A 23265-nucleotide genomic window follows, 5' to 3' on the forward strand; every position below is an offset into this window, starting at 1 on the left:
ATGACCTTGCTTTATTGCTTAGGGAAAGATTACTAACAGGTCATGGATAAGCTGTATAGAAAATAGCAAGCTCATAATAAATATGCCGTGGAACAAAATCACTGGCAGACAATGCCCTGGTATAGGAAGTAGGTGGAGAGGGGACCCATTCACTAGATCTCTGTGACAAGAAATGTAATTTTTATGATTTAAGGCAGGGATTTTCACACCTTGTTTAAAAGAATGAACAGTATGATCAAAGAAATGCATGTTTTATGCTAGCACTATGAGCACACTTTGACATTTCTTTTCATTTCCTGACAAATGTTTTGCAAATTTCTCTCTAATATTTCCATAAATCAGTAGCTGAGTATATAAAATTGTGATTACATAGTCTCTGCAAAATCGGAGAAAAACTTCTTTAGGTGACTAACTTCAGGATTTTCAAAAGTCTGTATATTTTACACATTTTAGTTTAAATTAGAAGCAATCAACTTCCTGGCACTTCCATCCTGCTCCATACCTGTGTCAAACCTGCTTCCATGACCAGAGAATTCCCTCAGGATGCCAGCAAGTAAGACAACGGACTGTGTGTAAGCTCCTCGGGGTAGGCTGAGGGAGGTGGCTGGGCACTGACAGTATCCTGGTACAGTAAGGATGGTAAAGAGTCCAAAGTATTTAGGATGGTTTGAATTTGTGTGACTTGAGGCAAGTAATAGAATAAGTATAGTCAGAAAAAGAGCAGTGTGTAGACTCTAAACCCAGTTTTGGTAGCACTGGGTTTGTGATGCTAATGAAACAATTGAAAACGTGTGTCTGGGACTTGAGAACTGATTTGGGTCAGTATTATACAGCATAAACAAGAAGACAGGCTGCGGGGGAACTCCCTGGCGGTCCAGTGGTTAGAACTCCACATTTTCACTGCCGAGGGCCCAGGTTCAATCCCTGCTCGGGGAACTAAAATCCCATAAGCTGCGTGGTGCAGCCAGAAAAAAAAAAAAGGCTAGGAACAGGAGAAAAATTGGCATCTAGGAGACAAAAAGAGCTGCCCCTTAAAAAAGAACAAGCTTAAAGGTTGAGGAGGAACCAGATATTAATGAATTGGGTTTTATTGGCATAAAACTATTGGCATAAAACATAATAGTATTATGCCAGTTTTGCTATATTAGAATTTTTTATCCAAGATAATTTGTTTCTAATATTAATTTGGAGATGTAACAAAAGTTTATGGAATATTTGGTTTTGCAATATTAAGTTTCATCCATCACTGATGCGTAGGATTGGCTATAAGAGGAAACGTGCAGACTAATTTTTACGAAAGTAGACATTGTTTCCTGAGACTTGAGTTTTCAAAGATTGCTGAAGAAATATTTCTTCAACTTTCAGAAAAAATAACCTCTGGAAAGCCTGAGAACAAATGTGAAAAAGTTACGTCAAAACTAGGTTTTGTTTTAGTTAATTCCAAGTGATTGAAAATAATTATTTTGTTGAAAGCTAGTTTGTAAACTTAGTTATTGTATTCATTATCACATACCCCATAGTAACAGTCATTTGGTCCAAATGACTTTCCCTTGCCTTTGTTTAATAAAAATGCTGTTCCAATTGTTCCTTCTTCAAAAATAACCTGTAATAACATTGCCACTGCAAAGTTGGCCACTGTTGGGATTGCAAGGGTTGCTCTCCTGATCAGGATCAAACTTCAAGTCCAGATGCCTCGCATTTCTGTGACTAGAGAAAATATGATGCAATCAAAGCATGTCAGAAATGTACCAGCAGGAGGAAAGACAAAAAAGACTATGAGGTCCTTTTGGAGAGATTCTTTAGGCTTATTATCTCACATGATAGTATCTTAGAAGCATAATGAACAGTTTTCTTTTTATTAGTTTAATGATAAATCTTCTGATGTCTAGATATTACGTGAATTCAGTGATGATTTTAGTAGATTCTCATTTTCTCACCTTAGAGCTTAAGGCTGCTTATCAGTAACGAAGAAAAATGATTACTTTGATTTTCAATTTTAATGTTACTTACACACTTTTTTAATTAACAAAGTTGTGGAGCACATAACTTTAATGCACACATTGAGCTAAAATTTATCGCATGTGAAAAAAATCACAAAACTTGCCTTTCTCACCAACTCCTGATTATTTTCCTGCCATAAGCTGTGAGTATTCAATCAAATAAATTTCAGGTTGTGCTTCTGAGCATAAAAATGAAGTATTCTATTTCCATGTATTTCTATTACTGTGGTCAAGAAATTTTTTAAAACTCAGGATTTGAATTCTATGAGGGAAAGAAAAAAAGTGTGTGTGTGTACGTGTGTGTGTGTGTGTGTGTGCGTGCAAAAGTTTGGAGGTCTATTTAACCATTCCATAGCAAATGCATTTAAAACTCAGTAGCATAAATGCTAGAAAGCACTGAATTTGTATCTATACAAGATGGAAAAAACCTGGCAAAGAGTCAAAAGCCTTTTTGCATTCCCTTGACTGACTAAATTCTTCCCTTTTGAGCTGATTATTCTGGCATCCTATGCAGACATAATGTATCTATTCCAAATTTTTAGACAAATAACAAATTTCAGAAAATCTTCAAACTGTGTGTTTTACCTTGAGATCCATCAGTCTCTGTGCATCCTTTTCATAAACACATAGGAGAAGCAGAATGAGAGGACAGAGTATGAAAGTTCTATCAAAGTTCAGGCAATTGCACTGAAGGAAAATTTTAGACATTCCACTGAAAAACCCACAAAACTCTTTGTAGGTCAACTTTTTTGCAAAAACAATCTGTTTTCCTGTATGAATCAAGAGGTTTTTAACTTTAATCTTTGTATACATAATATATACACAGAGTTTGAAAGGTCAAATAGTGCTGAAAGCTAAATGAAAACAAGAGTTTTTGTGAAATGTCAGAGAAAGACAGAAACTGTATGATTTCAGTTATATGTGGAATCTAAAAAACAAAACAAATGAACAACAAAACAGAAACAGAGTCATAGATACAGAGAACAAACAGGAGGCTGCCAGAGGGGGGGAAGCTGAGAGGAGGAGAGAAATAGATGAGGGAGATTAAGAGGTACAAACTTCCAGTGACAAAATAAATGAGTCATGGGTAGGAAATGTACAGTTGGGGAATACAGTCAGTAGCTATGTAATATCTTTATATGGTGACAGATGATAACTAGACTTATCATGGTGATCATTTTGAAATGTACAGAAATACCAAACCACTGTGTGTGACAGGAACGAACACAGTGTTGTAGGGCAATTATACTTCAAAAACAAACAGGCAAACAAACTCAGAAAAGGAGATCAGATTTGTGGTTACCAAAGGCATGGGGTTAGGGGAGAGGGAATTGGAGGAAGGTGGTCAAAAGGTACAAACTTCCAGTTGTAAGATACATAAGTACTGGGGATGTAATATACAACACGATAAATATAATTAACACAACTGTTACATTTGAATGTTGTTAAGAGACTGAATTCTAAGAGTTCTTAACACGCAAACTTTTTTCCTATTTCTTTATTTCTGTTTCTATATGAGATGATGGATGTTCGCTAAACTTTTTGTGATAATCACTTCATGATGTATGTAAGCAAAATCATTATGGGGCTCCACCTGTGTTATGTTTTTTAAAATGCTCTGTGGTCAGTTTTTGGCAAACACTGTCCTGCAAGGGAGAGTTATCTTTCATGCTTTTTAAAAATTAGTATGTTCTTCCGTGATTACTACTGGATGATTTTTAATGCCACTATTTAGTCTTTGTTCCAATATAATCTTGTCCCCTTAAGGTTCTGCTCAAAATTTGCTATTCCTTAGGAATTTTTCTAAGATTTCAATCTCAGCTCTATGAAGTTGGATGACATGGTTTCAAAAATATTGGCAAAGAAAGCTTTTAATTTTCTTTTGATTTCTTTCATTTTTATGTTCTAAAATCACTTTATGTCCTACATGAAGTACCACATCTACCAGATGTGGTACTTTAAGTACCACATAAGTACCACATCTACCAGAAAGGCTGTGTTGCATACCACAATTGTTTATCTCTTGGTAACTGACAAACTCATCAAATTTATCTCCTATGTCTGATGCAACTTCTACTGCATTCAAACCCATTTAAAGATATTGGCCTGTCATATTATTTTTCATAATATGGAAAGAAAGAGTAAATTAATCATGATAGTCATACATTAGAAATCTATGAGGTTGTTTAAAAACTAGGTTAGATCTATCTAGAGAGGCACTGATGTTGCCCATGATATAGTAAATGAAAGGGGGGAAAATAGTGCAAGATTCGTTTTACAGTTTTATAAAATTAAATAGACAAATAAATAAGAAAACACTTGTCAATGTGTGTGTGTGTGTGTGTGTGTGTGTGTGTGTGTGTGTGTGTGCCTACATGTAGGAAAAAGTTAGAAAGCCTATGCCCTATTACACTAATTAATTAGGGGAGTTAGAATGTGAGGGGTGGGAAAATCGAGAAAAGAATGGTGAAGGGATGGAAAGATTATTTGATTTGTGTCCATAGCCATATAAAAATGTTATAATTTAAACCAGAACAGAAAATATCAATAAAGTATAGTCTCCTGAAAGAAAAGTTCCAGGACCTTACTTGAATGTGATTTCTAATGTCTTACAAATTTTAACATACAGGAAGATTTTTTTTCTCATAATTTAAGCATATTTCTTCTTTGTTAGTCTTTTTTTTTTCTCCTGGCTGTGTTAGAGCTTTATTTATTTATTTATTTAACATCTTTATTGGAGTATAATTGCTTTACAATGGTGTGTTAGTTTCTGCTGTATAACAAAGTGAATCAGTTATACATATACATATATTCCTGTATCTCCTCCCTCTTGTGTCTCCCTCCCACCCTCCCTATCCCATCCCTCTAGGTGGTCACAAAGCACGGAGCTGATCTCCCTGTGCCATGTGGCTGCTTCCCACTAGCTATCTATTTTACATTTGGTAGTGTATATATGTCCATGCCGCTCTCTCACTTCATTCCAACTTACCCTTCCCTCTCCATATCCTCAAGTCCATTCTCTACATCTGTGTCTTTATTCCTGTCCTGCCCCTAGGTTCTTCAGAACCATTTTTTTTTTAAGATTCCATATATATGTGTTAGCATATGGTATTTGTTTTTCTCTTTCTGACTTACTTCACTCTGTATGACAGACTGTAGGTCCATCCACCTCACTACAAATAACTCAATTTCGTTTCTTTTTATGGCTGACTAATATTCCATTGTATATATGTGCCACATCTTTATCCATTCATCTGTTGATGGACACTGAGGTTGTTTCCATGTCTTGGCTATTGTAAATAGAGCTGCAATGAACATTGCGGTACATGTGTTAGTCATTTTTAAAAAAAAAAAAACCCTTCTTTCATGAAGTTGTGGAAAGTGTGATGAGATAGTGAAATTTGGGTGCTGAATTAGACTCTCAGGCAAACCATATACAATGAGTTTTTTAAAATAATGTAAAAGAATAGCTGTCATACCCATTCTAGATACTAACCTTGTCCTTTTCCTGGCAACTCACATAATCCTTGTTAGATTCTTCTTTGTCTCTAAAATCAGTTTTTAAAAAGGAGTGTGATATCTGCCTTCTAACTTGTAGAAGGTTGTGCTAATGTTATGGGATACAAATGATCTCTTCAACATATAAAAAAGTGAAAATGTCTATAAGTATAAATCTATGATAATCATAACTTGTTTGTAATATTTGAACCAGGTAAAAACATGGAAGACTACAAACTTTGCATCTAGGATCATATTCTGAAACTAAGCCCAAGATCTTAGAGAAATATAATTAAAAATCTCCTCCCTACAGGAGAAGACAGAAGGAAGCTACAAGTACAAGTTTTCTAAAGATTAAATGCTCTTAGAAAAGGGAGGGAAAAGAAGTCTCTTTCCTTATTCCCACAGGGAGAATTAAGCATCTAATTTTTAATTTTTATTTGCTCTTTACATCCCAGTATGCCACAGCAAACTCACAAAGGCCCAGTGGGATATTTAAAGTTTTTAAGAAAACAGCACTATTCAGTATCTGTTGTACTCTGTACAAGCTGCCAGCTTGAGAAATTCAAAGTCTTAATATTTGATTGTACTATATTCCTTTAGGTGATGTTATTTGCAAAGATGGGTTTTCAGCAATCACTATGATAATAAAAGCAAGTACCTGTGAATATCAGTGTAAGAAAGGAAACAAGGATAACAGTGTCCAATCCAATTCCAAGCTTTGAGAAGGTATGCAGTGTCCAACAGGTGCACACATTAGTAATTGTGATTACTGAAGAATGAAATAAAAATATAATTGTTCTTTAAATTTATGTGTGTTGTGTTTTTCAAATAAATATTAAACTTTTAGGAAATAAATAGTTATTAAATTTTGGACCTATCTTCCTATCTAGTTAATAAACACAGTTGTTAGCTGTTTCTTTGGGTCTAGATGTGCCATGAAAAAAATTACTGAGATGCTAAGTTTGTTGTGAACTAAGAAAGTTTGGGAACCTCTGGATCAGTACCTAATCTCTGCAAAATTACTGTGTAATACAGGAGTACAGTAAACTCACCTCAGTCTATGCCTCTTTTCCTCATAACTTAAATGATAGAAAGGAAGATATTTGCTCCCTCCCACTCTCTGAGAGTTAAGTCCATATTCATTAAAATGGGAATAATTCTAAGACAATCTTAATTTTTTTATCTAGGACAGATCAGAGATGGCACCAAATTTAAGTTTTATTTCCCCTCACTAATGACAGGATCCACTGCTATCTTTTTTTCTTTTCCTTTTTTTTAATGAATTCTATATATATATATATATATATATATATATATATATATATATATATCCTTTTTTTTTTTTTTTTTGGCCACACTGTGCATGTAGCATAGGCATACAGGATCTTAGTTCCCTGACCAGGGATGGAACCTGTGCCCCCTGCAGTGGAAGCACAGAGTCCTAACCACTGGACCATCAGGGAAGTCCCATTGCTATCTTGTCATAGGAATAATAAAGCATATTATTCACAATTTATATAAGCATGAGAATGAATTAATGAAAAAATTACTTTCCACCAAAATGGAGACATCCACCCGACAGAGGGCCAGACTTCTTGGGCCTAACAATTCACTGAAAATTGAGAAAAAGCCCTGACAATGCATTATTTCATCAATTAAACAGTTATTAATGTGTAAATCCATCAGTGTTTTGATTGGTGAAGAGGATATAACATTGGAAAAGTCTGTCTTCACCTGGATAAGCATAGCCTAATGCTTTAAGGTTTCATGTGTACAGATTGTTAACCTGCAATGTAATTAATTATCTAAGCATTAAAGAAAAAAAAAGGAAAGAAACAGAGAAAGACCAAAAAAAAAAAAAAAAGACTAACCTGTATATCACTGATGTGTCTGTGTTCTCTTATAATACTGGATTCATGAACTATTGCCAACCAAGGTCATTCACTTCAACTGGAATGAAACACGATAGCAATGTAATTTTCTTAAGCTCCTATGTGACTTTCCTTCCATGTGTTACATTTTCATCCCTCATTGCTTTTGTCTCATTTCATGTCTTCTATTATAAGGGGCTTTAATATGCTTACTCTCCAGTCTCTTACTGGCCCACATTCAAACCACTTACTGTAAGTAATTAGCTTAGTGTGTCTGAGCCTGTGTTATCTATGCCTGCTCTGTTCACAGCAGTCTTTTATGTGTATTCTTCTTATATCAGAATTTTAAAGAGTCAAAATAAGCCACAGTGTCCTCAGCAGACATTGGTCCTATTTTTTTCAGTTCCTAGCAACTAACTGCTCTGTTACACTCTTTGAGTAAAAACACAAATCCATCGACAGATGTATTGTTTAATTAAAAACTAAAAGGTTAAGTCAGACTAAAATGTATGAAGGGCTACTATATTACAGAGTCCCTAAGTCCAAAATGAAATACCAAGCAACTATAAAAATATGCTATATAAAATGTGCTCAGAGAGGATTTAAGGAAGATTGAAATGAAGTCAAAGAATCTGTATCCTTTTGACAAATACATCCTCAGCATTTCCCTCAGCTTGACTGATCTTAAAAAAGCTTCTTCCTGACTCTAGGCCCTGACTTCCCTTTTCTTAGAATATTTACTTTTAGAAAACTGGTGAGCGTAAATTTTCTCTGCCCCTTTGAGATGTAAACTTTTTAAAAAGGTTCTTGCCTATTTTACAACCTAGGGATGTCTTTTTCGAGGATTTAGGAGCCTTTCCTTTGAAATGCATTATCAAGGAAGATAACATCCCTATTCATCCCTCCCTCACCCATTTCTGTGTAAGGATAGGAGATTAACTTCACTGGGCTCCTTGCTCTGAGCTGTAAAACTATCTCACTCATGAAGAGAAAGTTTACTTTTCCTTGGGTTAAATAAAGCCCATTGGCAAACACAGGTGTCCTATATCTTCCCCTCACCCCCACCTCTTACAAACCACACCACCTTTTCTTTCTGCAGAGCTGAGTTCAGACTGAATTTGGTGTTTGTCTGTCTCTCCCCTATTGCAACAATCTTGAATAAAGTCTTCCTTTCCTGTTTAACTTTGCTAGAGCAATTTTTGCTTTGATACCCTAATGCCTGATAAAATTATTAAAAAAATATTCAAAATCATTGATTTTATTTCATAGTTTTTTCCCACCTCTGGCCAATCAGCTGAGTACTGTGGAGCTGGGAAATAAGAATTTAAGAGAATAAGCATTTCCACTGACAGTTTATATCATCAAGTAATTCATATTTCAGATTATTAAATTATCATACATTCATAAAATAATGTTTGAAAATCAAAATTAAGCCAGAAATTAAATTTAGTGTATTATCGTTCTTGATTGTTTAAAATTCAATTGTCTCTTGACAATACATATAGATAATGAATAAAAATTTACTCTAGATGTAGACATGGCATTTTGTTTATTCTACTTTCACATAGTATGACCCAATACATATTTATTGAAGAAATTTAAAACTGTGTTTGTATGTTATTTTTTTTCCCTTGAAATTATAGTCATATGCACTATTTGTTGCTAGTTTATAATCAGTTGTAGAGATAGGGATTGTTTATGGATTTAGAAAAGGATGCTGACAGGTTTACAATGCAAAGGCAGGTGTCTGGGATTCAGCTGGATCCAGTCATCAATCAAAACAGAGAAAAGGAGAGAGGTAAGAAAAGAGGGAGGGGCAGGGCAGATGGTGAGTTCAGCTGCTGACAAATTGAGTTTATGATGCCTGTGATTTAGCCCGAGAGGTGTCCACTAAAACCCTAAATATTTAATGGCTGATCAGGGCTGGACTTGGGCATTTGGAAAGCAGGAGGGAGAAAGATAATGTCCTACAGAAGGGGAAACTCTGAGCTCTTTAGATGTGAAAGAAATAGAACAGAGAGAGATTAATACATTCCACAGAACAGAGGAAAATTGAGCAATGTCCTAAGAAGATCAGGGGGCCTTCAGAATAGAATGAAGGGACTAGGTTGGTAGATAACTGTTAAAAACGACCTCTTTTCCACTGAAATGGAATGAAAGATAAACGTTAATTTGTAAACAGGGTGTAACGAGACCCTGAGAACAGTCCTATTTAATAGTCTCTGTCTTCTCTGAAAAGCAAAAAGCACTATCACCTGTGGAAAATGAGGTTAGGATGCATAATCAGGGCTTTGAAATGTATGTTCCTTTACGGAGACAGCTCTAACTGAACCAGTTGGGGCACAGAGCAGTGCAAATCATTTGTGATCAGGCATTGCTTTGTAACGTTACATCAATCCATCACCTTCTGAATCACTAACACAGCTGTCACTGCCCTGCATGACTTGTTGTGTCGCTCCCATTGTGTGTTCTGGTAACAATTTGTAACACCATATTACACTCCCATATATTTATTAACTGTAAGCACTGGCTTGCGAATGGGGGGTGAGAGGGGAGGGGATCTATTTCCATTGTTATCTGTGTTATGCTTGACATCAATCTCCTCTACAAAAAATGCCTGGTAATAACATTGAACTGTATTTTAATATAATTGATTAAATACAGTTCTATTTACTAAAGTCTACAAGCCCCTAAGGAATACAGACAGATGGCCTCTCTCTCAATCTCTTTCTCTTTCTCATTCCACCCCAACCCCCAATTTTTAGGGTTCCTGGCATTAAGTAAACTGTCAATAAATGTTTCTGGAAGCTGAATGTTCTGATTTCGTTTAAACCTTTAATTGCTTTACTTTTTTTTTTTTTTTTTTTGGTACTTGGGCCTCTCACTGTTGTGGCCTCTCCCGTTGCGGAGCACAGGCTCCGGACGCGCAGGCTCAGCGGCCATGGCTCACGGGCCCAGCCGCTCCGCGGCATGTAGGATCTTCGCGGACCGACGCACGAACCCGTGTCCCTTGCATCGGCAGGCGGACTCCCCAACCACTGCGCCACCAGGGAAGCCCTAATTGCTTTACTTTTGAGGAGAGTAACTTTAGTCACAAAACTGCATACTAAAGCCCCTATTGGCGTAAAAAGAAAACCTTAAGAGGCAGTTTTGTAAGAAAACTACATATAACATAATGCATTTCTTGGCTAGCCAAAAAGCGTTTGAGCATTATAAACACAACTGGTATCTCCTTTTAATAGCAAGTATAAAGTATGAGAGCATATTATTTATGTTCTCATCTCAGACTTGTTCTTTTTAATTCGATTTTGAGAAGGTCTTACAGATACTGATGGGATGAAATGCCAGCCTAACAGTAAAAGAATGTTAATAATTTCAGGATGTACAGAATTCATGCTTACCCATGGAAAGACAATCTTAACAAAATTTTGAAATTTATTATTTTGGGGTTTTTTTTCTATGCTTTTTAAGGATCAAATTCTTTTTATGAAAGATAATTTAAATAGCTTTTTGGTATTTTAAAATAAAATATAGAATAATATGAAAAATTCACTCTTGGTCAATATCTGGAGACAAAACCCATGAAATCAGAAATATGTGCCGTCGTATTTCTAACCGGGTAAAGTCAGCATAGTGAAAACCGTTCTGCTGCATTTGCCAAATAATTCTCGTTAGTTACTGAATAGTGTCACTTCTAACTGGAAATATTTCCAATGATCTGCATGAGAAAAGAATTCTGGCAAAATTACTAAAAGGATAGGAAATGAATAAATGAAAATGTAATTTTTACCAAAGAGCCAGAAAGAATCCTCCATCAAGAAAACGTTCACCTCTTGCACTGCTGGTGGGAATGTGAACTGATACAGCCACTATGGAGAACAGTATGGAGGTTCCTTAAAAAACTACAAATAAAACTACCATATGACCCAGCAATCCCACTACTGGGCATATACCCTGAGAAAACCATAATTCAAAAAGAGTCATGTACTGCAATGTTCATTGCAGCTCTATTTACAATAGCCAGGACATGGAAGCAACCTAAGTGTCCATCGACAGATGAATGGATAAAGAAGATGTGGCACACATGTACAATGGAATATTACTCAGCCATAAAAAGAAACAAAATTGAGTTATTTGTAGTGAGGTGGATGGACCTAGAGTCTGTCATACAGAGTAAGTCAGAAAGAGAAAAACAAATACCATATGCTAACACGTGTATATGGAATCTAAAAAAAAAAAAAAAGGTTATGAAGAACCTAGGGGCAGGATGGGAATCAAGACACAGACCTACTAGAGAATGGACTTGAGAATACGGGGAGGGGGAAGGGTAAGCTGCGACAAAGTGAGAGCGTGGCATGGACATATATACACTACCAAATGTAAAATAGCTAGCTAGTGGGAAACAGCTGCACAGCACAGGGAGATGAGGTAGGTGCTTTGTGACCACCTAGAGGGGTGGGATAGGGAGGGTGAGAGGAGGGAGATGCAAGAGGGAAGAGATATGGGGATATATGTATATGTATAGCTGATTCACTTTATTATAAAGCAGAAACTAACACACCATTGTAAAGCAATTATATTCCAATAAAGATGTTAAAAAAAGAAAATTAAGAAAAGGTTCAAAAAGCAAACCACCTTTACTGTGGTAGCCAAGCCAACACTACCACCTGCTGGTAAAAATATAAATTGCAAGCCTGGAAAGGCTATGAAAGGATTTTAACACTTTTTCTGGAGACCAGCTTATTTTCATGTCTAAGTGCCTTAAATTTGCTTACCGACTATAACTTCATAAAATATAATTTTAGAATTATTATTCTATTATTATATTGGGTAATCACCTAACTAAAATATGTGTTTGAGGTTTTTTGTTTGTTTGTTTAAATCTAAGTTAACCTCAGCATGTTCCAATGAAAAAGAAAAAGCCTGAGCTTTGGAGCCAAAGATACCTGGATTCAAGTTCTAGCTCTGACACTTATTAGCTTTGTGGCCCTGAAAACTTAATTTCCCTGGGCTTTAGTTGTCTCACATGTGAAACAATTTATAGGACTGTAGTGAGTATAAAATGTGTAACATGTCCAGCTCATTTCCTCATACCCAAGAGATAAACAAAACTGATATTTTCAATAAGCAAGAGCAGCCTCATTTTCACTAGAATTTACCTGACCTTTGCTATATTTTTTAAAAGTGTTTTCATGAGTAGTGTTACCCAACAGGTTTGCTGCTTATAATTTTCAGAACGTCAAATTCCTTGTCAAAGACCTATGGTAATTATCATTACACCACTTACTTATAGAAAGAAGAAAGCCAACAATAACCTGATTTAGTCTAACCAAGGCAAAAGCAGGATGTATATAAAGCAAGGGAAAGAGAGAGGAGAAGGAAAAAAATTCAGATACATTTGAATCAGTGATGTATTTTTCCTTTCTGTGGGCAAGCTTCTGCTTTGCTGAGAAGTAGCAAAGACCAGCCAGTGTCCTGTCATTGGGAAACCAGATGGATCAGTTTTTTCCATATTCTTTAAAGGATCTCAGGAATATTGCTGAGGAGCATGTGCCAGGATGTCTTTGTTTTATGTCTGTCAGTGTCTTGCGCCTCTCCACTTAGATATGTCAAATCTGCTCTGTTTTACTTTATTTATCAGAATTTCTCATGTCCCATCACCACATGATGCCATGCACTCAACCCCACTATTCTTGGATCCCTCCATGAAACAGGCTGTAGTAAATGTTCGGTCCACATTATTACTGAAGTACCTCGCTAATACAAGAAAAGGAATTCATCAAGTGCTGTCTCTAATTTTTTATTTCTGAAAGGAATAGCCCTGGGAAAAATTTAGAACAGGTAATTTCTCTCCATTGCTTTCCAACTTACTAGCACCCTTTCTTCCTCAACTCACTTTACTGCATCCCAGAGAACACATGCTTCTGTGTTTTTTTGGTTTTTGTTTTTTGCGGTACGTGGGCCTCTCACTGTTGTGGCCTCTCCCGTTGTGGAGCACAGGCTCGGGACGCGCAGGCTCAGCGGCCATGGCTCACGGGCCCAGCCGCTTGGCGTCATGTGGGATCCTCCCGGACCGGGGCACGAACCCACGTCCCCTACATCGGCAGGCGGGCCCTTAACCACTGCGCCACCAGGGAAGTCCCTGCTTCTGTGTTTTGAGAAGAAAGCCCCAGCAGCAAAATTACCCAATTATTTCTTCTCTCTCCTTTAATTTCAAACCAAACTTGTATTTTCTTAGAGACCAAAATTAGAAATAAGAAAACATAATTAAATCACTGACCACAAAATGCGATTCATGCCCTTCCCCCATCTTCCTCAATGTGTTTGTTCATATTCAGAAGTTTCCAGCCCTGATTTCACTTTAACAATCACCTAGGAAATTTTTAACGAATTTAATTGGTCCTGGATGGGGCTTGAACATTGTGTTAATGTTCCACAGGTGACTTCAATTATAGTCATCTTAGCCAACAACTCAATCCAAACACTAGTTAATGAATTTCAAAAAGTTAAGAAATAAATATTTTCACAGGTTAGAGAGGAAGAAATATACTAAACCCATAATATTTATTTCCTTTGAATAAGTAAAAGGATACAAAAATAGTACAGTAATTCAAAAAGGTGAAACTCATGAAAAACATTTTAATCCCATTGTTACCTTCAAGTACATTCTGCAGGATCTGCTAGCTCTACCCCTTGAAAACATTCTTGGATAGATTCCATAGCTATGTGGCCATTTTTAGGTATCAGAAAGGTTCCATTTCTCTCTGGCCCCCGAATTAGAACTGACTTGTGGAAAAGAGTCCTAATAAGGACTCTTTTAAGAGCAGTAGGTTAAATTCCTCACTACAGACGGGCCCCAACTTACGATGGTTCCACTTACCGTTTTTTCAACTTTAGGACTGAGGTAGGAGATAGATGGGCCCCTGGGCTGGACAGCTGGTGTCTGTCAGGTGGAGTAAAACTGAAACTTTGTTCTCACCCAGACACTCCAAGACAAAGCTAGTGGCAGAAGCTGAGCTCTGCTCAAGTAAAGAGATAAGATGACCACTCCTGAGGTCAAGGAAACTTCCCTGTCTGCACATGCGCAGGAAGGCTCCCTGGGGGTCAAAAAGGGAGGGGCCGCCACCCCATAATAAGTGTGGATATGCACCCACAGGCCTCTGTGGTGGGATCCATCTTAGCAAAAATTTGCGCATGCATGTTGGGGAGGATCCTAGAACAGGTCACACGTGGAAAAAAAGAAACAAACAATTGGCCAAAGTAAACAAAGACCCGGAAGGACCGTCCTATGTAAGTGATTTAAATCACCTCTTTCCTGCGCTCCTCATTTAGGACGCCCACGCTCCTCTCCGCGTGTGTATCTCTGCCCAGTTTCTGACTTACTGAGCTCCTCCTCAGTGGAGAGGACGCCCACACGCTTTCTCTCCGGGTGTGTATCTCTGCCTAGCTTCAGTCCTAAACCGTTTCTCTGTGTGCTCTCCCATACATTGTGCTGTATCTTTAATAATAAACTTTGTACCTGTTTTTACAGTTTTTGCCTCCTTGAAACATTCTTGCTTTCAAATAGGGGAAAGAGCCAGGGCCACTTTGCTTCTAGCCTCCAGCCCCTGGTGGTCTAGTGACTAGGATTCCTGGTTTTCATCCAGGCTACCCAGGTTCAATTCCTGGGCAGGGAACTAAGATCTCTTTTCAGGACCACTCACTGCCGTCTCTCTGAGATCAGGATGGTGGGAAAGTGATACTAATTCAGTAGAAATTGTACTTCGACTTTTGAATTTTGATCTTTTCCCAGGCCAGCGATATGTTGTAGATACTCTGCTGCCACGTGGGCAGAAGCCGCCACAGCTCCCAGTCACGTGGTCACTGAGGTAAACGATACAACCATTTTGTACTCATACAACCATTCTGTTTTCACTTTGTGGAATTCAGAATTCAATAAAATCAACACTTTATTATAAAATAGGCTTCGTGTACAGGATGTTGCCCAACTGTAGGCTAAGATGTGTTCTGAGTGCCTTTAAGATAGGCTAAGTCATGATGTTTGATAGATAGGTGTATTAAACATATTTTTGACTTACAATACTTTCAACTTACAGTGGGTTTATCAGGACATAACCCTGTTGTAAGTCAAGGGAGATCTTGACTTTTCATCTTCTGTATTCTTGTGCACTGAGGAAGGGGTGGAAGGAATAGAGGAAGAGAGGCGAAAACCTGACACCACCAGGACCTACATAATTTTCTCTTGACTAGCCCTGGCTGACCTCCATGCCCTCCATTATGGCAAGTCTATAAAAGCTGGTTTAACAATGGGGTGCAATTGTGGGTCAATACTGACATCTGAAAGTATCAATTCCCAGGCAGGCTGACGCTCCCTTGAGTTGATTTCTTACAGACCTACCCACCTTACTTTCTTCCTATAGTAGGCCCTCATAGCAGGCAGCTCTTTTGGGCAGAGTCCCATCAGGGCTGCTCGAGAATGTCACATTTCATGGCATCTCATGATCTCATGGCACATGGGAAATTCTCATTTTCAGATGTTATGAGTGCATCTAACCCTCTGAGGCTTCCTCTCTTTGCATTGTGATCCCTCAGCTTAAGCCAGGAACCCAGTTCTGTGTTCCTGTCCTGCCTTAACATGTTGGGGTACATACTCCATTCTGACGGGAGGGACTGAACTCAGCAAACATCCAAGTAAGGAGGAGATACCAGCCTCCTTTCTTAGAAATACCCTCATCACTAGCGTGATTCTCTTAGGCTTTCTCATTTGACTTCGAAACACCCAGCAATAGTTGTTTTTTTAACATTGTTTCTAATATCATTTCTTCTTTGCAAATCAACTCTTTGGGGGCATAATTTACATATAGCAAAATGTACCATTTTAATGTGCATAGTTCAACAATTCAAAAATAAAACTACCATCATAGTAAATAGTTCTGCCACGCCCTTTTGCAGATGTGGTATTAACTGATTTCCTGGTTTAGGTCATTGTTCTATGGATATGTAAAATGTCAATATTAGGGGAAGCTGAGTAAAGCTTATAGGGGAATTGTATTATTTTTACAACTTTTTAAGAGTCTAAAATACTACAAAATAAAATTTTAAAAATAGACAAGTTAAATCTAAAAAGAAAAAACTAGAATGTCAATTCTTGATAATCTTTATAAGCTATATTCATTTTAGTTAAAATTCTAAATGTTTTGATCCAATTTACCAGATCTGTTTTTGATTTCTTAGTTATTTTTCATCACTCACATGTAACATATGTTAATGTTTATTGTTTGGGGTACATACAAAAAAGGCTAAAGGAACCTGAATGTGCTATAGTGAGGGGAAAAGAATATTACATCTCAAATTAATGTCCAATTTGATTTCTTTAAAGATATTGTACTGAGAATTTTGATAACCCAAGATGAATTAAATATAACCTTTCCAAGACACATTACTTTTGGTGTCAGATACTTCACAATAAACCATCTGTAACACATATCCTACTCATATAAATCCTATATATTCACCTGTCTTACATGGAAAATGTTATATGAAAGAATTTTAGACTATATTTCATAATGAATGGCTTATATTGAATTAAATACATCGATTGAGATAGCAGAAATCACTGGATTAATTAAATTACATTCACCGACTTCAAAAGTACACTGATTTTCCCTCTCCCAACCATCAAATGTATGTGTATACATAAACAGAGACAAATCATATTTCAAAATCTGTGACATTTAATAAGGTTAAACACTTAAAACAAACTAATACAAACATTTTGATATTTTAAAAATATATATATACATTTTACTAATTATTTATAATAAAGAAAATCTTGAAAAAAATAAAAGCCAAAATTTTACTTGTATTTTCTGTCACTTTACATAGCTAAACAATTATATACTGTTATTTCCATGTATAAGAGCTTTACATTTGTATTTCCTACAATTAAGAAAATCCAAATGTTAAATTTTAAGACATATATCCAATTATGTACAAAAATCACCATAGTCAACTTACAGATTCAAACTTACTTAAAAATCATTATAAACTGTGAAAAATACATATTATGAAAAATTATGTTCTAAAAGTAGCATAATACCAACTCATATAATCTAGGTAAATCCAAAAGTATAAACAATGTTTATAAATTACAGTAGTGTCTATACTGCCCTATCATAAGAGGAGGTATTCTTTGTAAATATGTATGTTATAAATAAAAGTCTGACTTCTTTCAAGTGCCAAAATTATTTTCACTTTAATCATTTTCATTTAAAGCTTTGTAAAAATGTTTATCATCTTTAAAATTGAGTATGCTGAATACAGTGAAACCCTTGGTAACTGAAAATCATTATGAATGCCAATTATTTAGTGACTTATTCATGGAACTATATCTATGAGTGGGGTGATTTTTTTTCTTTTCTCTAAATTAAGTGGCTTTAGACTACTATGTTTTATAATTATTGTTTCCTCTCTTTCGTTGTTTCACATCTCTAATAATGAGTTCCTGAGGATTTGCCATTATTTTACAGCTAGAAAATGTTTCAATTCCCTGCTTTCACGTATAGGATATAGAAAGCCTAAAATCTCCTTTTAGCCTTGGCTCGAAGAGGAATTTAAAATGTGTCCGTCTGGGTGGGAGGGAGACTGCTTCTGAATTGAGGTATCACGTGTTTGCTCCCCTGCCTACCTTGAACTGTCTCTTTGGTTGTTATGAATTTCCTGCTTCTCAAATACCTGGGTTTTTGACCACCCATCTGGCTTCAACCTCTGGTGTTTATATGTTCCTGGTTTAAGTAGGTCTGTCCCTCTGATTCCTGACCCACTGCTCCTGTAATTCTCTAATATTCAAGTGTGCTTGCTTGCCTAACTCTAATGCATTCCTTCTTGCATTTCAATTTATAAATGCTACTCATTTCTTGAATCATCACTGGCCACTAATTACCACCAAACATAATCTCCTAAACTCTGTGAAGTACTAATGCTTCTGATCCTGGTCTCCTATCAGGCCTTTACTCTGTTTGTTATTCTGATCACAGTGTATATAAAATACTACTTGTAAAAAGCTAACCTAGGAAAAAGCTGATAATGAATCTTATTAAATTAGTAGCCGTATTTTATGAAATTTCAAATGGGTATGAACTTCAGCACTTCTTTTAATCAGTAAAATTCTTGACCAGGTAGCAGTTATTTTTACTGATGTTCACTGATCTATCTCCTCCACATTCTGAGTAGACAAAGTTGGCCTAAGTCTGATCTGAAAAAATGGAATTATAATGTTATCATATATGTGAAATACTTAATCTTTAAATAAGTGGATCAGTTAAAGAGTAGAGTTCAATGTTTTAATCAAACAACAATAATACATGCCTACTATGAGCAAAGCACTACTGAAGTGCTATAAGGAATGTACTAGGTGATCAGTTTTTAAAATGAGAAAAGTTAAAGGTGATCAGTTTTGAAAATGAGAAAAGTTAAAGTACTGAGTATACAAACATTGATCAGTAGTTCATTAAGAAATCTTTTCAAAGAATATCAATAAAATGCATGTAAGCCATTTAAAAAAAAGCGATCTTTTCCTGTCTAATTGGCACTTTTCTTTACTGAAGCTGGCACATTCCTCTGGAAGACATGTAATTGAATAAAACTATCATAGAGTAATAAGAGGTAAGTGTTAAAAATCAGCAATATCAACAAATCACTTTCTGGAATTCTTGAGTTAAAGTGAAGATATGTGCATACAATGCTAATATTTCTGAATTCACTATGTACTGGGACACAAAGAAGGTAATTAACCAATATTCTAATAGTTCAGTAACTTTCTGTAATAAATCCAGGACAGATTAGTATATGTATATTTAAAATCAAATAATATTATTTAGATGGTTTTAAATTCATGGTCTTTCAATAACAGTTCTTGAAACTTCAAACATAAACTTGATGAATTTAAATTTTTACACCATAAATTTTCTAAAAAAGCCCAAACTATTGGCAATGATAATTAAGATAAGACAAGTTGTAAGAGGGATAGAAACATCACTTTGTTTTTAAAATGTAAACTTTTAACTAATCATTGGTTTTATGTTTCTAGTATAGTTTATTAGTTGGGGATTTCGTACCTAGATGTATCTCTGTGTGTATATGTGTGTGTGTGTGTGTGTGTGTGTGTGTGTGTGTGTTTTGAGGCTTCTGATGGGCCTTGAAGGCACAGGTCTGTTTCTTATATTAAAACAAAACCAAATTAAGAGTCCATACATATACAGAAAACACATTTAATTATAAAATATCAATTTTTAAAATATGATTATCCATATTGTATAGTTAATGCTGCAGTGACAATGTGTATTCTTACAGATGGAGGCCAATTTTCAATCTTCTTTTTTGCTGTTTTACCCATCATTCCCTGCTTCGCTGAGATCACATTCTAATGAAACCGTAGTCACAACTGAATTCTGATTTTGATATGGCACACCCGTGCCTAATGGTGGCGGTTTATACAAAAAGACTGCAAGCCCATTGAAGAAAATGGTGATAATTTTACAAGTAACACCTAAATATAGAAACAAATATTAATCATGCATTTGGGCCTTTAATTATTACAAAAATTAATTCTCATTGAAAAATTCTTCATGAGTAGAAACTCACTACTGAAAGAGAAGTATATAAGCAATTAGTTTTATGTTTTAAATTTTTAAAACTTTAGTGAGAAGGTTGATATTCTTCAATAGAACATCTGTCCATAATTCAATGAACTAGTCCTTATTTTCTTTCTAAACAATGAAAATGTACAATAATTCTTCTATTTTTGGTTACAATAATACATTCTTAACCAAGGAAAAATAGCTTACGACATCCTTGAACCTGAATAATAAGTTGCAACATTTTCATGTCCATGATGAAAAGTAATTCTAAAAATAAAAAAGGCTTTGGAGTTCTTAAAAGAAAGCCTCTATGGGAATATATAACATTCAATACTCTTCACAGGCTTCAATTTGTCTTCAAAGAACTCTGATTTTAAGCTCAGTTATTTGAAGAAAAACTAGTTCTGGTCACAGTACAAGCATCAAAGTGCCAGCCAAATAAATTAAATGACCTCACAATATGGTTTTTGCAGTAGCTAATTTGTGTTAATCATTAATATTTTACTCAAACTGTGTATTTGAAAACAGGCATACTCACTGCGCTAAGCATTTCTAGATTTATAAGAAGAACAATTACATAGGTACTACAGTTACAATGTTCTTGGAATATTTAAAGGTATATATGTTTTGGGGAAAAAAATTCTCATATTCACTACAGAGTAGGTAAAGGAACAATTCATTATCTATATTTTTTGGTCAAAAAGTACAAACATAACCAATTAAATAAATTTTTAAGCATAAAAATACACTGAATAAAAAATGTTTTTTAACTGGTAAAAGTGATGGGAAGATTAATTTTGCCTATTCTAGTCAATATTTATCTTCTCATTATTTTGCTAGATTTATATATTTATTTCTTCAGTGGATAATTTATTATTCTGTCATTATAAATTCAGACAGCATACTATGGATTTAAACACATGTAGGAGAAACAAGCTATCTTGATACATGTGTGAAAATAATCACACCACAATCACACATTATTTTAAATACACACATACACACACACACACAGTTGACTCTTGAATAACTCAGGGGTTAGGGGCACCGGCAACCCATACAGTCAAAAATCCTCATATAACTTTACAGACTGCCCTCTATTTGCGGTTCCACATGGCGGATTCAACCAACCTGAAGACTGTGCAGAACTGTAGTACATATTTATTGAAAAAAATCTGCTTATAAATTGACCTGAGCAGTTCAAACCCATGTTGTTCAAGGGTCAACTCTGTATGTGTGTGTATTTATACCTAGAATTTCTCTATTTTTAAATACTCTAATTTCTTAGGTTGTTTTTTTAAATTTTAAATTTTATCATACTCTTTCAAACTAGATGCATTGATCTATTTCCTTATTCTTAATTTTCATTGATTGCTTAACCAAGACTATGGAAGACAGACTACCAAAGGCAAAAAGGGTTAAACGTCATGGCTAACCTTGTAAACCATAAAAAGGTTTCTTACAACGTGCCTTAGAGCCAGAAAATACTTCCCTACCGCAGCTCTGTGTGCTTTCCAAAGCCCAGGTGCCTAAATGACAATCGTTTCAGTTTCTTAGAATTCTCTTTTAGCTTTTTGTTATACTTTCCAAAAAAAGTTTGAAAGAAGTTGTTAAAAGAAAATTATATGATATGTGATATGATGAAAGCTAAATGTTACTCTCTTCTATTTTAGACTGAGCCTTGCAGACTCCAGTTAAGACCTTTTATAATATGCTATGATAAATGATCTTGGCTTCAGGACCATAGGATAATCCAAAAGCATGGACTGAATATTTCAAAACCTAAGTAAGTAACAATAAGATTTTTTTTCTCTTGACATAATCCATTTACTCTAAAGATATCAATAAGTCACCACTTACTTATGGCCACTAGCATATAGGCCATCTTGATGTTATTATAAATCCAGCAAGCTCCTTTAATTCCACATTCGTTGATATCCCAGAGAATACATGTGCTGTCTATTGTGATGCCAAATATAATAGGCCCAGGTATTGTGCCTAGAAGAATTACATGTGAAGATTATATATAAGTGATTTTATATATATATATATACACATAAGTGAATATTATAGTTTATAATTACAATTTTATATATGATTATGTATATATTTTATATAAATATAGGTATTAATCTGCCCATATGCAAATCAATCCGTTCATGTACAAGTAATAGGAATATAAAGAAACGCAGATAAAACATTCTAAAATAATTATACATGTTATATATTTCTAATCAATTCAAGAAATTATTTTAATAAACGTCTCTGTCATGTATTGGGTTAATATTTAGTTAAGTAAATATTCTAATTCACTGCTTTTCTAATTTAATAAATGTCTTTGAAATTAGCTATTATACTTTAAAAAAATAAAAATAAATTATTGATGCACAGAATAAGTCTCCTAAACTACAGCATATATATTATGCGTGTGTGTGCGGGTGTGTGTGCATATGCATGTAAACTAATGTGGGTGTGTATATATATTTATATATATATATATACATACATTCGGTGACATAGATGTGCATGGGAATGTACATATGTACATGCACACAAACGTTCACACTAACATGCCTAGTTCACCATTAATTGTGCAACTATGGGCAAATCCCTGAATCTCTCAGGTCCTTAATTTACTCATCTAAAAAACTGAAAACTTGGTCTAGGGGATCTCTTAATATTTCCTGCTTTTGATTTTTATTTTTATAAATAATCTTAATATTATTCATAATATTATTCATTAATATTATTCATAATATTATTCATAAAATTATACACACATATAATTACGCGTAAGACATGTTTCTGCCTTATTATTCTTCCTACCTCTGGAACCTTAAAAATTTTCTGGCATAAATTATTTCTTCCATCAATTCTTAACTAGATACAATATTCACAGCACAGTTTTTATTGAAACATATAAATTCATCATTTTTCAATGCTAATGTAACATAATTATGTCCTAAATGGAGTTAAATACAGAGAGGAAAGGGAATTACAATAGTTATAAATAAGATTTTATCATAATTTATGTTGGTGATGGGTTTTATATGACTAGAAAAAAAATTATGTCTTTTACTTGCTCTATTAGAAATGTGCTGATGATAATATGTTATATTTTAAATAAATATAATATACTCTTTAGGGTTATATTTGCTACAGAATTGGAAACAACAGTTAACCAATCAGGTAGGTGAAAAGTAAAGTCATTATTTTCCTATGTGATATATAAATAATACTACATCTTGAATAGTG

General features: G+C 35.1%; 2 protein-coding genes across 3 annotated transcripts in view; both read right to left on the minus strand.

The window, feature by feature from the left end:
- LOC307184362 (uncharacterized protein) overlaps positions 1–14379 on the minus strand; it is a 239392-nt gene extending 225013 nt beyond the window's left edge. For both annotated transcript variants that reach the window (XR_013827715.1, XM_079917851.1), the window contains exon 1: positions 14253–14379. The gene's annotated coding sequence lies outside the window, so the exon portion shown is untranslated. The remainder of the gene's footprint in view (positions 1–14252) is intronic.
- A 5209-nt stretch (positions 14380–19588) lies between these two features.
- The window catches only part of SLCO4C1 (solute carrier organic anion transporter family member 4C1), a 60919-nt gene continuing 57242 nt past the window's right edge, over positions 19589–23265 (minus strand). The window contains exons 12-13 of the mRNA XM_079918215.1: positions 21871–22008; positions 19589–19919 (exon numbers count right to left, since the gene is read on the minus strand). Coding sequence (XP_079774341.1) covers positions 19759–19919; positions 21871–22008 — 299 coding nt within the window. The 3' untranslated portion in view covers positions 19589–19758. The remainder of the gene's footprint in view (positions 19920–21870; positions 22009–23265) is intronic.

The sequence above is a fragment of the Stenella coeruleoalba genome (assembly GCF_951394435.1).
Source record: "Stenella coeruleoalba genome assembly, chromosome: 3".
In the NCBI taxonomy this organism is placed as follows: Eukaryota; Metazoa; Chordata; class Mammalia; order Artiodactyla; family Delphinidae; genus Stenella; species Stenella coeruleoalba.